This window comes from Paramisgurnus dabryanus, chromosome 11 (genome assembly GCF_030506205.2).
Source record: "Paramisgurnus dabryanus chromosome 11, PD_genome_1.1, whole genome shotgun sequence".
In the NCBI taxonomy this organism is placed as follows: domain Eukaryota; kingdom Metazoa; phylum Chordata; class Actinopteri; order Cypriniformes; family Cobitidae; genus Paramisgurnus; species Paramisgurnus dabryanus.
In genome coordinates this window covers 18,184,841-18,202,795 of record NC_133347.1, presented here as the reverse complement: position 1 = coordinate 18,202,795, position 17,955 = coordinate 18,184,841, and the positions used below count along the sequence as shown (strand labels likewise).

The following is a 17,955-nucleotide window of genomic DNA, read 5'->3' as shown; positions in this document are numbered from 1 at the left end:
GCTAGAACAATCCATCACAGGATCACATCCACTGATCTACTCTAACCAGCTGCTTGTAACTATAAGATGTAAAGTTTGTTTAGGACCACATTATATCCCTGTCATTTGGCAGCAGTTCCTGAGTGCCTTTTGTTTAGCAAAATGTACACTTATTGTGGTATATTAGCAAACAACCACAAAAACAAAATATAATTACAAAAAGTTATTTTTACCTTATATCTTAGCCTATGTCTTCTTCCTGTTTATTCTAAAAGGGTGATGTTTACATACTTAATAAATATAGCACACACACATGATGAAAACAAGTGTTATTAATATATTAACAGGCCTTTGTATGTAAACATAATGGGTCTCATTCATGAAACACGAGCATAACGAATTTTTGTGTAAATCGTTCGTAACGTCCTTTTGGCGTACATTTTCGGATTCATGAAAATGTGCGTATTTACCAAATGTTAGTTGGTACGAAAGAAATCTACACCTGCTCCCAAGCCACGCGTAAATGGTGCGTTTAACATCCGAACGTTTTGCTCATCAAGAAGGCTGTATTTTAATTCACCATAATCATGTACATATTACACAGCATTTTGTAAAAAATATTATACAGTAATTATATACGTTTTTTCTTTTAACTTAAGCTCCAGTAATAGCATCTGCAAACGGAACACTTTAATCAAATACATTATTGATTTCAATAGGGCTGGGCAAACGAAATTGTTAAGAAAATTGTTTCCAATAAAATGGCCAAAATCAGGCATAACACATTTACGATGGCTAATATATAGATTTAAATCTGCTCAAATGTAAACTGCTTGTGTATTTTCTCTAAAATTATATTTTTTTATTTTTGAATAAGATTTTTTTGAAGTTAACTAATTCGTTTTTTGCAGTCAAGTTTCAGTTCGATTAACAGATGAAATTTCATTATCAGCATCTGTAATGTGCTGCCAAGCTTCCTTTTTTTTTTAAATAAATTTTGACTTTTTGAATTAACTTCTGATAATAAAACTTCAATTTCTGCATCTGATAAATTTTTCTTTTTCATTTGCTTTTAAGAAGACATGTTGAAAACCTTCGTTTGGCGTCATAATATGATGCCCATTTATAGTTTTCAGTCGGATTTAATGGGCAGTATTTATGGTAATTGAGAATAAGCGTGCACGCGCGTCCCATGTACGATTGATAGGAATTCCTTAACACATACACACATTTAACTATCAAATCTGACGTTTACGAAGTATTTGTGAATCAGGAGGAGAGTTTTCGGGAAGGTCTGTTTACCTGCAAATCACTCACATATTTACTCATATATTTACGAATGTTTCATGAATGAGACCCAATAGTTTTAGAGCAAATACGTAGTTTATAAATATAAGGAAGAAATAATATAAAACAGGAAAATAATGAAATATTTAATAATTGGTATTATATGGAATACATGATAGTATTGTTTTATATGTACTTTAGTGATTTATACTGTAAAAATAATTGATTTACCAATAAAGAATAATACATATACATTACATACATGCACATATCAGTAGCCAAGCCATTTAAACTTTATCTAAAATATAAACGTAACGTGGTGAAAATGCTATAAGAAACATTACACTAAAGAGAAACATAATGTAAACTTTGACAGAACACCGGATCCATAAAATCACAGTTTAATGCTAAAACACTTGCAGAGCTGTCACTTTCTGCCACCAATTGGGCTCCGCCCACAAAAAAGTAATCTCTGTTTGCAAACACGCAAAAGGTCTACAGAACTGAATCACTATGTCCAGACTATTTCCAAGCAGATAGCTATAAATAAACATTTCACGTAAGAGGGGAGAACAGAACTTATCCAGAAAATAAACAAATAAGCACTTACAAATTATGACACATCTGTTGAATTGTTTTTAAACAATTGATTTAATCTCGCTAAATGCTTTTAAAGTAAAAATGAAAGACTTAGAGGCAGATGCCTTAATATGTAAATGTTTTTAGACTGTAAGTATCTAAATTGATTTTATGAGGCGTTTTTTTTTGTGTGTGTGTGTGTGCGTATTTGTTTATACTTATGTGTTTGTATTTTTTTATATGCTGCTGCCTGTCTTGGCCAGGTCACCCTTGCAAAAGAGGTTCTTAATCTCAATGGGATTCTCCTGGTTAAATAAAGGTTAAATAATAAATAAATAAAAATTTAAAAATCCCCTATACAAACAGTATTTGTACCAGAAACACACTCAGATTACACTGTTATGATGTCAGCACAGTAAAATAAATCCTGTAAATCTCAACAGGAACGTATAATGATCCCTGTCGGGAAATATAATCAACAGGACATGTCTACAATGTTTTAAATAATAATAATTTTTGGCAGGTTTATATCTAAATTCCAACATTTAAACAAAGGAAATGACATGATGTGCGTGTATCTGAAAGCTGGTATCTGCATCTAGACTTTGTGGTTATTATTGTGTATATTCAATTTCCGTGACACCTCAAAGACCAACTGGTGGACCTTTTCTCCAGAAGGGAGCAGACAGGAAAAAGCTCTTCACCCATTCATCTGTTACTATTTTTAATAAAGCAACTTCCTGTTTATGACACACCGTCTACAAGGCTTTATTATCAAGACTTGAAATGTCTTAGATAAGAACAAATCTAGTGCTATTATTTTTGGTGATTCACTCATTTTTTTCCCATTATTTTTTAATAAGTTTTCTAGGGTAATGTATAATAAATACAATAAAATAATAATAGAATGGGAAGCAAGTACACAAGGAGGAAGCAGGTCAAGTGTCAATGTGATTTCAGTATTCCTCTCTTTTGTCGTGTGATTAAAAATCAGTGAGAGACTGTAAAAGGTCAATCAGCAGGAACCAATGCTATCTCATGAGAATTCATACATATTTTACAAGTTGGGTAATTTGTATCAATTCATACGACCACATTCGTAAGTTTTGGTACGTTTGCCCTGTGACGTTGGGGTTAGGTGCGAGTGAAGGGGTTCGGCTTCGTTGTTGTTTTTTTCACGAGAATCGTACAATTTTGCACAATTAAAGTTTAAATTTATACGAATTAGCCAACTCGTAAAATATGTATGATTTCTTGTGATATCAGGCTGTAGGAACCTATGAAGCGATAAGGTTCCTTAAAAACCCAGTAAAACTGATCTATAAGCTGTAATTTTATTTATTGCAATGGGGATGGACAAAGTCAACAGACCGTTTCATCAGGTGCACGTGTGGTGATGACACGATTACGCGTCTAGTTTGAACTTTACTTCCGGTTTTTGTTTGTTTAATGGTCTCATTAGTTGCTGACACTGAACTCTTAAACGAATACCTTGATGAAAATAACAAATGTTTTGGTTTCCCAGGTAACCTATGTGTTGATTATTTTGCTAGTTATATAAACAAACTACTTTAATCGAATTGTATTGTTGTTTATTCTTAGCAGAGTTTACCGGAAGTTACGTGTTTTCCGCGAAATCCGTTTGTTTATGTTGTTACTGTCTATGGAGACTTCTTCAGTTCTTCAAAGAACTTCTCTACGATCAGGTAGATGTTCGGTTACTCATTACCTTTTTAAACCATTCCCTTTTTGATAACATTAACTGAAACTTAATATTATCTATCAGTGTTTCGTCATTGTTCTTTTCAACATGTCCAGAACAAACTAATATGAAATTTGGAAAGGGAGGCATTTTTGACATTTCTTAATATATTTCGTAAGGCATGCAGGAATGAAGACAATCCATTTATTTTAATATTGTAATATTTGCATTCTTTCTTAATGCTTTATGAGAAAGACTAATAGCAATGCCAGGTGAATGTTGGAGGAGAGGGGGTATTTATTCTGACCCCTTTAAACAAACCAGTGGGGTAAATTCCATTATGACAGATTGACTTATAAGTATATTAGTGGGAACTGCACCACTTCATATCTTTCTATGGAAGCTGGAATTGTAAACAACTCAACAATTCTGAACTTGCTCATTGTAATTGTTTTGTTTTTTTATAAGTGGAAAAGAATCAAATGACAATGATGGAAAGCAGTTAGTTCCAACGAATGCTGGTAATTGAAGGACTGGTCAAGATTCCTGTTTGAGAACTCATGAGTCATGGTTAGAAAAGTAAAGTACATCAAAGGCATTGATATCTGTGACCAATTTTTTCATTTTATGAGATTTATTGTTATCTACATAGAAAAAATCATCCTAAAGAACATTTTGTGAAAAATATTGACCGGGTAAGACCAAGTCAAACATTTAAATCAATATGAAATAAATGAGTGAAATCAAACTTGGTCCTACATCTCATAATTATGAGAGTTAAGTCTGGATTTAACAGATAGTGTCACATTTTTCTTTATTGGATTTAAATGAAACCTATGCCAATGAATTCATCCTAATATGATACAAACGGATCACATTTTTATTTTAACTGCTAAATCTAATCCTTTCAATACAAAATTGGCCGTCACAATGACCAGATATCCCCCATGGGACAAACACTGTGGCTTTGCCAAGCAGATAGTGACTCTGATACCTGAACTAAGAAGTACATCACTCCATTTGTACCAGTAAACTCTGCCGCTCTCGCCTTGGTTAACCCTCCACACGCATCGATTCACAAGATGACTTTGAGAATAAAGAGGAAAAGTGCAGTGGTGTTAAAAGCATTTGCTCTTTCAGTAAATCAATGGAGCTCTCGACAGCGCGCTCACCTGGGAACCCTCGGTCATACGGGTGAGAGTGGAAATGGATTTTACCAGAAAGTCACGCAGTCACATTTCGATTTTATTTGGCTACAACAGGCAACTAAAAAATAGCCTCCGTCAATGGCAATTCACTTAGTACAACCGGTCAAGGAGCCAATACAGGTTTAGATTTATACCAGGTAAAAATAGCAGCTGGTCGATAACTGGGATGTCTTACGTACTGTATATAGGTCCTACGTGGGACGATGACCAATACTGCATAAAGATTGTTAGCTTTTTCCTAGCATGAAATGCTATTATTAATTCTGTGTCAACTAATGTCTGACCTAGGACAATTTAGGGAGTGGAAAATCATTGCTTTGCCGAATATCCATAAAAGGAATTAAAATAGCGATGGCTTTTTTTAGATGTATTATGTCTGTCCTTCTGAAGGAATAGCGCATAGTCGTATTGAGCATAGATTTTTTAAATCTTATTGTATTGTTGTATTCACAACGAGTGTAAAAACTCATTAAAATCCAATAATAGATGAAAATAATTAGCATGACCCACATTTCAACTTCTTTTTACATCCAAACCATCTATCATAAAAATCATAAAACCATTTAGATCATAAAACCAGCATTCGGCATGACAATAAAAGATCCTGTGGGATTCAAAAGCTTCAATAAATCAGCAATGAAATGCTTACTTTGCATTCTGGAAAAGACTAGAGCACTGGCCAAATTTTAACAATTGTTCAGAGTTACCAAACAGACTTTACAAGCAGATCCCATCCACATACTGAATTAAAATTAAAACTCTGGGCCTAGGAAAGGGTGGCACTTCTGGACCCAAGCATCATGAATGTTCAACACACACCGCCTGCTGGTTTGGCTAATGTCCAGTTTCCTGCTCCATCAAAACACCTTCATCATCTGTGTCTGGCTTTATAATGAATGAGGATGAATCAAGAGCCAGCCACCAAAGCCATTAAACTCTCTTGATGATCAGACAGGTCAAGCACAGCTTATAAAAAAATAGGGTGTGGTTGCTACAATATGGTCATTAAACTAGCTTAAATTGCACTCAGTGGGCAACGGGTAACAAGATTAAAGTATAGAAAGTGTGTACTTTTTAAGTATTTTGGCAGATACCAATACAGCTTGAGCATTTAGCGGCTTGTGTGTTGGATTGAACCCATTATTAATTGCAATAAGCAACTTTTTTTCCCTTTTGAAGTTATAACAAACTAACACACCCACCAATAAATCATCCAGTAAACCCTAAAATACACAGCGTCCTCAACGACAACACTCAGGCTGTGGATGCTTAAGCAAAACCAACTGCAATACATTAACAAGATAATCTAGTTTTATGGATAAACTGTATCATTGGTTACATTTAATCCTTGTATGTAGCATTGCTGCATCCTGCTGTCATTTGTAACATTTCTGGGTCGTGACCCACCATCTGAGGATTACTGCAGTCAATCACATGTTAAGCATTAACATAAAGAGCAGCTCTGCACAGAAATATCCTAAATCACATAAGTTGCACATATGACCTCCGGGCCACACTTAACCAACTACTTTACACACACACACTGCAGCTGCACAGCGGTTCCCCATGGGCCCGTGACTGTGCTCGTGGGCCACTTTACATTTCATTGGCAGTGTATTTACCACGCCTCTCAAGCAGCTGAGAAATTCCATAAGGAAATAGCACAGAAGGCCTTTTCAGTCTCACCAGGGAAACCTGGGCAAATCCCAGAGGGGATCAGAGCACACACAGTAGGGGAACAAAGAAGTTAAAACTTTGTATTTTTACAGGCTTAATGTTATGAGGTGAGTGGAAAAGGTGATTAAAGAAACATGTCAGAAATGAAAAGCAGTAGAAGTTGTTGGTGCTTCTTGTTTAGAAGTTTGGACAAATAAATTAAGGACTTTCACACTTGAAACCATTAAATCCGAGTTTTTCTAAACCCCGGATAAAAGAAAATCTGTTTCACATTTCACACTGTTCTTACTTAACGAGGGGTTAAAAGATAACCCTGTTCATTCATACTATAATGTTTTAGGGTTTCATAACCCTTCAACGATATCCCATACAAGTGTTAAAAGCGCAAGGGTTATAGGGTTTAGAACGAAGATAACCTGGGGTTAAGCGCAGTGTGAAAAGCCCTAAAGACACTTAAAATGTATTAATGACATTGTATAAGATTTAAAACCACGTGGTGTTAAAGTAAAGGATAATAAATAGGCAGCCGGTTGTTATCGCAGAACAGTGTGATCAGTATTACACTAAAGGGGCTTATTTCATAAAAACAACTGACTGCCTGTAGTATCTAGCTTATGACCGTTATTACCTCATATGTAAGGTAAGAAACATTAAATAATATATTATTTGCTCATTTTTAACTAATGCAGACCCTCCGCGAGGAAAACCCATTTACTTACACTTTTAAAATAAGACGTTTAAATGTCGTTATTTGGTTTATTCATTTTTTTTAATAATGTAATATATGTTATTGAAAGACATATTTATATTTAAATTTTGTGTAATATTAAACTGTACCTGTCAAAATAGTTTGCAGCGTCCGGGTTACCGTGTGTTATTAATTTTGCAAACCTGCAAATGTCGCGACAGGCCAATCAGAATTAAGCATGCCAACAAGCCGCGTAATAATAGGTATTTGAAACATGTCCAACATTACTGTAATGAACAGGTAACTTGTTGATACCTTGCTAGGACACTTGTGAGAGCTTGATGCTCAAAAATTGGTTAACGGCACAATATGATAACACAATATTATTTCATTAATAATACTATATATCTTTTGGGATAATGCAAGTACACAACTGCATGAAATACTGTATATAAAACTGTGCAAGTTGGATATTTTATTACAAAAATCTTACATATTGTGGCTTTAAAGGAGCATTTCACCCATAGAAACATTCATCTTTATTAAAGTGCGCCATATTTGTAAGGTAAAATACATTTCAAATTGGGTGCCTATTTGACCGAGAAAAGGGGTGTTTGTAGTCTCACCCCATCAACAAAGATATTGGACTTCCTGCTTTCAATGATGCAAAATGATGATTTTTTACATCATTGAAAGAAGGAAGTGCAACACTGAAATCTGTATTTCTCCTGTCTCAGCGGCAACTGAGGAAATGATGCACGACCATTCAAAAACATGACTGGGGTTCTAACTATACGAAGCTTAATGCAAATGGGTGAAGTGTCCCTTTAGTAGTAATTGCAAAATAATACTTACAATACTTGGTGTGATACTTTATATAATAAATAGGGGTGTCACGATTCTCCAAATCCTCAATTCGATTACAATTTCTATTCTAAGGCCACGATTCGATTCGATTTTTAATTTTTTGAAAGCACAAATAAATGCTTTGCCATTTTTAGACTAGACTTTTATTAAATATAATATCTGACCTTGAACCCGGAGATTCCCTGCCATGTTAGTCGTGCTGCCAGTGGAAAAATATGGTACACGCACATACCTGATCAAACGAAACTTCCTGTCATATGAACATTCCTGTCAGTACTTTGCACCTTAAAAATGCGCTTTTATTACCGTCAGACGAGATTGTGAGACTATACCCCAATAAGTCATGTTTAAATGCTGTTTTCATAACTCTTAAGAAACTGAAATAAGTTGTTGTGAAACCTAAACAGATCTCAGTTCAGAGAAACGACTGGTCCTGTCACAGACGCCGCTCTGCTGTGTACGTGTGCATGCTCTGTTCAGAGTTCAGCTAAAGGCGGGAGGCGCTTGCTGTTTTTTTTCCCATGTAAAGAGCAGCTCGCGTGGTGTCTCCTGCATCTGCCATGCTATCTTTTGACTGGCTGTAGCTAGCTAAGTTAGAGGAGGTTGACTCGCAGCACTCAACCCGTGTTTTTTTCCTGCTTGGCAAGCCGACCGGACGTGACATTGGGGCGTGACAGCTGTAATAATAAAATATTTATACATTTTTAAACGTGCATTAATTGCCAAAGTACTCTTCTGGGACACTGTGTGTGAACTTTCATACATCAACATAAGACAACATGTACAGATGCTGTGTATGAGATGCTGGCCTGGGAAAATCTAAAATGGGCAAAGAGAAGGCCAGTAAAGTGGGAACAGAGTCAGTCTGGAGTTGATGATGTGACTGAATTAAAAGAGACCAAAGCCCTTGTGGACAGAAAAACAATTGGGTGGGATAGGTTACGCAGCGGCCTGCGGGGGAAGAACAGGGTGGGTGAATGGTTTGGTAGCAGAGGAGAGGGACCGGTGCAAAATTAGGGCAGGGTAAATTACAGAATGTAAATTACAGTAACACGACCTTACAGTATGGGAGACCTCTGAGAAACACACAACACGTACGGTCATCATGATTCAGTCACAGGCAGTGGCGGCTGGTGACTTCTTATTTGAGGGCGCACGATGCGAAGCTCGTCACAACACGTATGTAGCCCGTCACGTGTAGGGCTTGTCATTTTAAAATACGTGCCTGCTGCAGACGCGTCTAAAGGGTTTATGATAAAAGTGACGATCGCGTTTGCCAGATACTCGCATTATCTCATGCGTAATCAGAGTTTACTGTTAAGTTAGAAACTTGTGCAGTGGCGGCTGGTCAATAGGGGGCGCTGGGGCGCCGCCCCCTAAAGTTTGCCAGAGAAGAAAGCTACTTTGAAGGAGTAGTCCACCCTAAAAATACGGCCTATTGACTTTTAATAGTAGAAAAAAATACTATGGTCTAGTCAATGGGGGCCATTTTTGAGTGAACTACTCCTTTAACATGTTACAAAAAAGTTAAATATATAATGCAAATTTATACAAAATAAAATTGTTTGTTACTTCTTCAACAGTAAGACTCAGCATTTCATTTACAGACCTGCATTACTACAGTAAAAGTTAAATTTCAAGTTTGTATGTCCCCCCCCAATTTTTTTTTAGCACCATCTGCCACTGGTCTTGCGAGTATTTTGTGAACGTGAGCCTCTCTTTTTTCATAAACCCTTTCGTCACGTGTGCAACAGACATTTTTTGTAGTATTTTGACAAGATGCAGGATGAACATGGTTCACATGACACAACAAACACATATTCCTTTGGAAGAGCAATCACTGGCCGCCATTGGTCACAGGGCTAATAAATGAAGGCAAACTGCGGACAGAAATTAAAAGCAATGTGGTTCAATTGATGTATGCATTCAAATGGGCTTGTTTTGCGAATCAGATCAATACAGAGAAACAAATAAACTAATTAAAATATCAACAGGGCCACAGGAAGGCAGTAAAAAACACTTTGATTATAAATACCAGTTTAGCGGGTTCTTCTGTGACCATCTGAGATAACACCACCACTGGAATCTTCTCACATTACCAGTATTTACTCTCAGGAACAACCTCCCATATCAACCTCTGTCATCTGACAACTTCCTATGTAATTACGAAACGATTCTGCTTTGTCACATATGCAAACATTGTGTAAAAGAAAGAGGATTTATTTGGTTAGTCATTACTGCAGTTCCACATATGTCACATAGTGATTATAGGGGTTGTTGAGATAAATGTTGAGAATATTTTGTTTTACCAGTCAGTTCTCAATACACAGACTTGTTTTACCCAAAGAAAAACAAAAATACATAATACAAGGTAACCTTGTCTCTAATCGCAGAAATTACATATACACATATAATATATATATATATATATATCAGTGGTTTTCAAACTGCCACGAGATGGTGCCGGGGGGCCCCAGTTTTATGACATTTTATAAAATACCTTCATTTATAATGAATTCTGTGTAATTAAACATAAAAAATAATAAGCCAACTAACCAACAGCACTACTAGGTATAATTGTATATGTTTTGTTTAATTAAAATATTAAATTTTATTACATTTGTAAAAAAAATTATTTCGGGGGGGCCGCGTAAAAATGCACTGTACACAAGGGATGCCGCGCACTGAAAAAGTTTGGGAACCACTGATATATATAACAAAAAATGTATTAAAAAAGCAGAAATTTCCCAAACAGTTTAATTGAGTTTACATGACATGTTTAGATAGTGACCACAACATCTATTCCTACAGATGGAATTACATCGGTGCCATTGTGCCAACCAGCTGCTAGATAAATAACATGCTTTTGTTTTAATGTGACTGAAAGTGGGCAGCTTCGCCCATGAAATGACAGTGAGAAAGATCTGCTCTTTGCCCTGCAGCTGATGATGTTGCCAACTGGATCCAGGCCAGCCTGGCCTCGTCCCGGCCCATGTGCACTGTCCAGCCCCGGGACAACAGGTGACATGGAAACATTATAAAAACAAAAGTAGCCGGTTAGCGTGCCTTTAAACATCGGTAGTGCAAAATTAAAGCGTAACAGACCACATAAGACGACTGCTTGAAATGAAACGGCAGTTTGCTGCTGATGTCTGGCTTTGTGTGCACATGTTGCGCGTTTGATGTTGTATGAGGGGTATTTCTGATGTCTAAGCTTTCGGATTTATGAGCTCTGGCAGATGATAAAATAGGAAAACAAGGCGGTGGATAAATGCCAGCAAATACCTCTCTCCATTCCCAACTGAATTTAGTTGAAAGTTCCTGCTTACAAAGCCTTTAAATACTAATGATGAAAATTTACAGTTAAACAGTGTATCACAGAGTGATATATCCTATATTCAAGGTAAATGTGCAATGATCTTGCTGACAATATAAAATTAAAACCTGTGAGAATCACACTAAACTTAAAGCACTTTTGGTTTAAAGATTTGTTTGCATAATAAATGTTCAGCTCAGCATGTTTTTTTTTTTTTAGATATAACACATAATATGTACGGTATACATTATTCTGGTAAGATGTTGTGTGAATATCTTCTGTTTTTCTTGCATTACATAATAAGAATCTACATTGCTACAATGGTTGAAATTATGATATACAGCAAAAATTTTGAGTTTTTTAATGCCCAACCCTGTGTTCTTTCACCTCTTGACCATAAAACTCAAGAGCGTTTCCGTTCTAATAATACAGACACAGACAGAATTAATGTGTGTGTGCAAGGGCTGGCCTGATCCTAAGAGGTGACTTAGTAGGAACGGTGTTGATGGAAATCAAACCTGCCAAATTTTACTACCAAAGAAAAATGTCACACAGTTAAAAGCACAGTTAAAAACTGCCAGTTCTACTTCACTGAAAATATTTTCTCACTTCATCCACAGACAAGATTTGATACGTTTAACCACACAGTAAACATTTTTATTGTGCATGTTACCACAAGGGATTACTATAAAGATAAATCACTCAACGCATGTGTTGGCTTGTTTGGTAACTGGATAAAAAATGAAAACATATGATAGAACACCCTGCATATAAGACACTGGACTGTGGGCAGGCTGTGCATGTCCAAACAAATGCACGTGACCAGTCCGCTCACTGACGTTTACTTAAGGGAGAGGTTTTAGTCGAGCGTGACTGAGATTTTGGACAACTAAAATGCGTGTACTATGTGTATTACGCATACAATACAGCCCGCCCCAACTAACTTGCTGGACTGGACTGTGCTTGTTTATGAACACCTTGAGGGCATTGGGATACAGATTCCAAAGGAAAGATCTTCGAAACAGCCAGAGGGTTTTCTGTGTTCTCACTGATGTAAATCACGGCCTATCAAGACCATTGAAAAGCAATTCGCTGCTTTTTTGCTCTGTAATACTGATCTTTCGCAATTTGTTTGCGGCCTGCTGAGTTTGCAGCTTAGCGCTTTCTCTCTTTCTGGCTGCTTACGTAACTAAAGCTGAACTGATGTCAAATAAATCGCTGCTCTTTACTGCTTACTGCCTGTATTATCCGACCTATGACTTTGCAGTTTCTTTCTTTTTTGTAGTTTTTTTTTTTTTGTTAAATTCTCAGACTGTTTAACAAAAAGAGTCAACAAATCTATATACAAAAGAAAATAAGGCAAGTCAAAAACATTATGTTAATGCAAAATAGGTACACTGACAAAATATAATGCAACAGTGACGTGTGTTATCTGCTTGATATGGCAAATACTAGGAATGCACCGATATATCGGCCTATAATCGTTATGCCACGTATCAAAGACATCAACCAATCGTTTAAAAGGGACATATCATGAAAATCGGACTTTTTCCATGTTTAAGTTCTATGTTTAAATTAGTCGCGACTAATCGTTTGCAGAATAAAAGTTTTTGTTTACATAATATGTGTGTGTGTACTGTTTAAAATAATTATGTATAAATACACACACAGACATGCATGTATTTAATAAAGAAATATTTGCATGTGTAAATACATGTTTATATTTATATATAATTTATATTATATATAAACATACTAATTATATAAGTATATTTTTTTCTTAAAATTCTACATGTATAAGTGTGTATTTATATATACATAATTATTATACACAGTACACACACATATATTTTGTAAAGAAAAACATTTATTCTGCAAACGATTAAAATATTTAAAAATATTAAACCAGTAACTTGTTTTAGATCAGCCCAGTAACTTAAACTGGCCCCCCTTGTGATGTCAGAAGGGGATAATACCGCCCCTTAATCTTCACTATCCAACCACGACACAGCCATTTAGTGCAGAGTTCAACTAATTCGCATTTAAAAGGACACACCCAAATCAAGGGAGATTATATTTTCTCAATCAAACTTACACTGTGTGAATTGGGTGACAATGACAAAAGATTTGCGGTTTGTACAGTCTGCACTTATTATAAAACATAATTTAAAACAAGGAGTAAACAGCAAAACTATCTGTATCTATCGGTATCACTTGATGTTATGCAAAGTAATGAAAAATCAGTATTGGCACAGAAATCTTGTATCAGTGCTTCCCTACACTCTAAAAACAAACGGTGCTAAATAGCACTAAAAGTGGTTCTTGGCTCGTAATCATAGAGAAACCATTTTAAGTCCCATATAGCACCGATGAAGTACCTGTGTAGCACCGGTGTAGAACCATATTGTGCTATGTAGAACCATATGTGGTGCTACAGTGGTGCTATATGACCCCCGTATGGTTCTTCATAAGTGCTACAGTATTTAGCACTAAAAATGGTTCCTCTATGATTACGAGCCAAGAACCACTTTTAGTGCTATTTAGCACCGTTTGTGGAGCCTTTAATCTTTGCACTTTGACTTCAGAATACAAAATTATATATTAATCTAATCAAACCATATTTAGCAACAAATATATAAATAAGTTATGTTTGACCACAAACCATTCCCAACAACTGTAATAGCTACAGTTTTCTACAGTGATACAGCTCACGTTTAAACAACCAACCCTTTTGTGTTTGCATTCAAACGAACATAAGTGCCCGATAATTTGGTACAAATATCCATGAGACATAAAGTATCTTCATTTCACCACCTAATTTGCTGTATGTCATTGGTCGTCCACCCAACCCCCAACAAGCACAGAAGCCTCACTAAACTCATCAAGCTACGCGACCCCTTTAGGTCAATTAGCCCTCAGCAGGAAAACAGTGCTGATGCCTACTGATGCATAAACTCTGGGTGGACAGACAGCGAGTTACTGCATTGCCTCAAGCCATTCAAACACAGTGCAGATCAAACCAGGCCTTCTGTCGAAATGAGAACGGTAGAGAGTGAGAAGCCACATGGACATAGAAAGACAAAGAGGGCTAGAACCATTGCCAAAACTCTATAACAAAAGAATATTGATTTGTTTGAATTGATTTCATATAGTGATCAATATGTGAGCAGAATCAGACAGATGTTAAACGTGTAGCACTACAAAGGGAACTGCCAACTAAATGAATGCAAAAATCAACTTTTTTTGCCTAAAAATTAACCAAACTCACATCACACTGTGTGTTTCTATGTGATGTGCTTTGCCTACCAAACAACATGAGTAAACATTGCAATTTGTAAGCACACTAGCAATCACTGCTGTTAAACTAAAAAGTTTGTCTTACCGAGATCTCCATGGAAACTGTGGGAGCTTCCATCAGTCCAGATCTTGCGGACCCCAACAACAGAGGCTTCCGAGAGCAACAGCTGCTGTTTGAGACGTTTTTGAGACTGAGGAGTTGGGGGACTGCCGCTCTCGAAAGACTGCTGAGAATTTTGGGAAGGAGAGCGACTCTTTTCTCGGTAGATGCGGTAGGTGGTGGGGCTCGGGGATACGTGGCTGGATTGACCTGAGGAGAAGTCTTCCTCGCTTGATGTCAGATTTTCATTGGAGCTGCAGTCTGGTGTGTAGCCATCCTCGAAACTCCCAGGTGAGTAAGATCGCCTAGGCCACGTCAGGTGTAGGTCCTCCCCGTTTCCCATAATGCCACCCACATAAACGGTCGTATAGGGCTGACAATCGATATGGTGCCAGTTCTGCTGCGGGCCCCTTTGTGGCTCTGTTTTTCCCCCATTAAGCCTTATTAAATGGTCTTTAAGAAACTGATGATTAAGTTCAGCATCTTCATACTCACAGTTGCAGTTGTCCTCCATGGCTCGGTCATAAGACCGCTCCAGTTTACGAACATCCACGAAAGCAGTGGAGAGATTACCCGGTATGGATCTTTTGCGTTCCATCTGCAACGCCTGACTGCCCAGACTACTTATCTTTTCGGAGACATCTCTATCATTGACTCTTACAAGACCTTTATCATTGTGATATTCCATATTGGCATAATAAGGCTTTTCACTCTTTTCCTCCCCAGATGTTTGAGAATTGGCTCTTCTAATACGTTCAAAGTTTGACCTGAGAGCAGCAACCCCCAAGCTGCCTTTCTCCTTTGGTGGAGAATCAGGAACGCCCTGAACCTCATGATGTGCAGCAGGACCACGGCCAGCAATGGCCCTGTGGGGAGCTTCAACGCCCCGTTTTTTGGACGGAGACATCCCATCTATTTCCCTATCTTTGTGATTGTGTCTGTCCCGGTCTGAGATCTCCCCACCCACCACCTCAACACACAGCTTAGCCTCTCGATGCTCCTCTGAGGACAGACCTGCAGTTGTTATGTGCTTCGGTTTAGCTGGGACACACCTGCTCCCCCCAGCTTTCCCCTGATGATGAGAGTTTGTAGTTTCTGGCTTGTCATCATCACCATGTGGGACCTTACCGAAGCCCCATCTTGTGGAATCATGGCTTCTCCTTTCCTTGGCCAGAAGCGTTTGCAGGTAGATCATCCGAAAGCGCTCTTTGTTCACCTCCATCTCCAGTCTCCTAATAGAGTTCCTGCATTTCTCCAGCTCGTGCTCAACGTCTCCAACGGAGTTCAACGTCATTTCAGGAGGATCTGAGTCAGGAAACTGAGCTTTCCAAGCTTCCACGAAGCCAACCGACTCTACCATGGTTAATATTGGCTGGATCACTTTTTCGTTAATAGAAGAATTATCAACGTATCTGCCACATTTTTTCTGATCAAATGTAAATAAAGTAATGAGTTCACATCTTCTCATCTGTCATGAGTACAAACATAACCTCTTGATGTCCACATCTGATAAATACTTCACCTGATCACTGATAAACTCTTTCCTTAAATAATAACAAGCAGGACAGGTAAATCCACGTGCACTTCAAACATCTGAGCATTTACATCAGCGTCTCACGGCATTTAAATGGCAAATGATGAGTGAAAAGTCCTTCCCTGGTTCGCTTGAGAAATTTACTTCTCATTCAGGTTGCGCAAATTATTCTAGTTCATTCGAATGTTGCTCTTTCCAAAAGAGTTACGCGAAAATAGCGTTGTTTCTCTCAGACGTTACTTCAGATGGTAACCTGTGCTCTTGTAGTAAGATGTGTCCTTACATCGCTTTCCGTCCATTCATATGATCTGACAGTACTCTGGTCTCAGTATCACTCTCTCGACTCTTTCTGTGTTTGTCTCTCTTGCTCTCTCTCCCTGTTAGTCCTGCTGCAGGAAAAGGGTGGGACTAGACCGGGAACATGATTAATGTGTGTTCAACTGCGCATATTGATCGGCCTACGACATCTAACTACCGTGAGAGCATTTCGAATGCTGGATTTACGAATTGCTCTCGCGGTACTTTGATGTCATACTGTACGTCGATCGGTCTGCGCAGGGCCGCGTGAAGTCAAACACACCTATTGACTGCACAGCCAATCACAAGTTGAAGAAACAGACTGTGGTGAAATCGACCCATTCACCATCATTTACTATTCCCCGCATTACTTAACTAATATAATCCACTTGAAGGGGTGAATGAAAACGATTGAGTGAATTCGGACACTGAGGGCGCCATCTCGTGTCGAGATAATCCGACGTGAGTACATCGGCTGTCGTTATTGTGATGCTTCATGGGATTGAATGTGTGCACTCGATAATGTCTAAAGTTACTTTGATTTCGGACAGCAAGAACGTTACAAATAGGTACCACACAATAATAAACAACGGGGTTATTTCGGACACAATTAAAATTATGCTCATTCATCTGCCATAATAACTCCAATTCGGGGCTGTTTCTTAAATAATTTTCTTTAAATTATTCTAAAAATCGTGATTAAGGACTTAAAATTATCATTTTATTGTAATCTCGTATTAACCATCTATCTGTGATTAATATATATTTTCTAAACTAACCGTATTATTAACCTTTTGGGAATTTCTCTGTGACGGTCACAGACATTGTGTCTCTGTCATTTTGTCTCCATCTTGTGTTAGTAGATGGAGCTGCATTTTGAGATTCAAAATTTTTCTTGTTGTCATCTGTTGGTAGTGTACAATGAAATTCTAAGTTTGCCATTCTTATTATTTTGCCAAAAACATAATTGTGACTTATAGCTGCATTCCCATTATTATGATATGTAAGAAACTGGAGTGTGGGAAGCCATTTTAACAAAAAAGCAGTTCATGAGATTTTTTGCTGTAATTCAGTGTCTTGTCACGCAATAGGTTTACACTACTTCTTAATATTGTTTTAAGTGCATACTGTTTTTCTTTTCATAGCGTATATTTACTCATATTGTATACTCATTTACATTTTATTGTCCATGCAATTTATTGTTTCTCATGTCCGTCTTCCATGTTTCCTGAGTGGAATGGACAAAAAAAAAGATTTTTATTGTACCAGGTACAGTTGACAGTAAAGATTTTAAAACTTATATTTTTAAGGTGATGTGATAATGGCTGTAATGATTTACTCAGATATAAAAATAATATAGTGTTAATAGGTAGTATATTTATATTCTTAAATGTAATACATAGTTAATGAAAAATGCTATATCT

The 17,955-nt window shown here is 37.2% G+C and overlaps 1 protein-coding gene across 1 annotated transcript in view; it reads right to left on the bottom strand.

Annotated features, from left to right (window-relative positions):
• Window positions 1–17,269, bottom strand: part of LOC135729510 (breakpoint cluster region protein) — a 45,002-nt gene extending 27,733 nt beyond the window's left edge. Inside the window, exon 1 of the mRNA XM_065247217.2 lies at window positions 14,686–17,269. Within this exon, the coding sequence (XP_065103289.1) occupies window positions 14,686–16,168 (1,483 nt within the window). The 5' untranslated portion in view covers window positions 16,169–17,269. The remainder of the gene's footprint in view (window positions 1–14,685) is intronic.
• Between the last annotated feature and the right edge of the window lie 686 nt (window positions 17,270–17,955).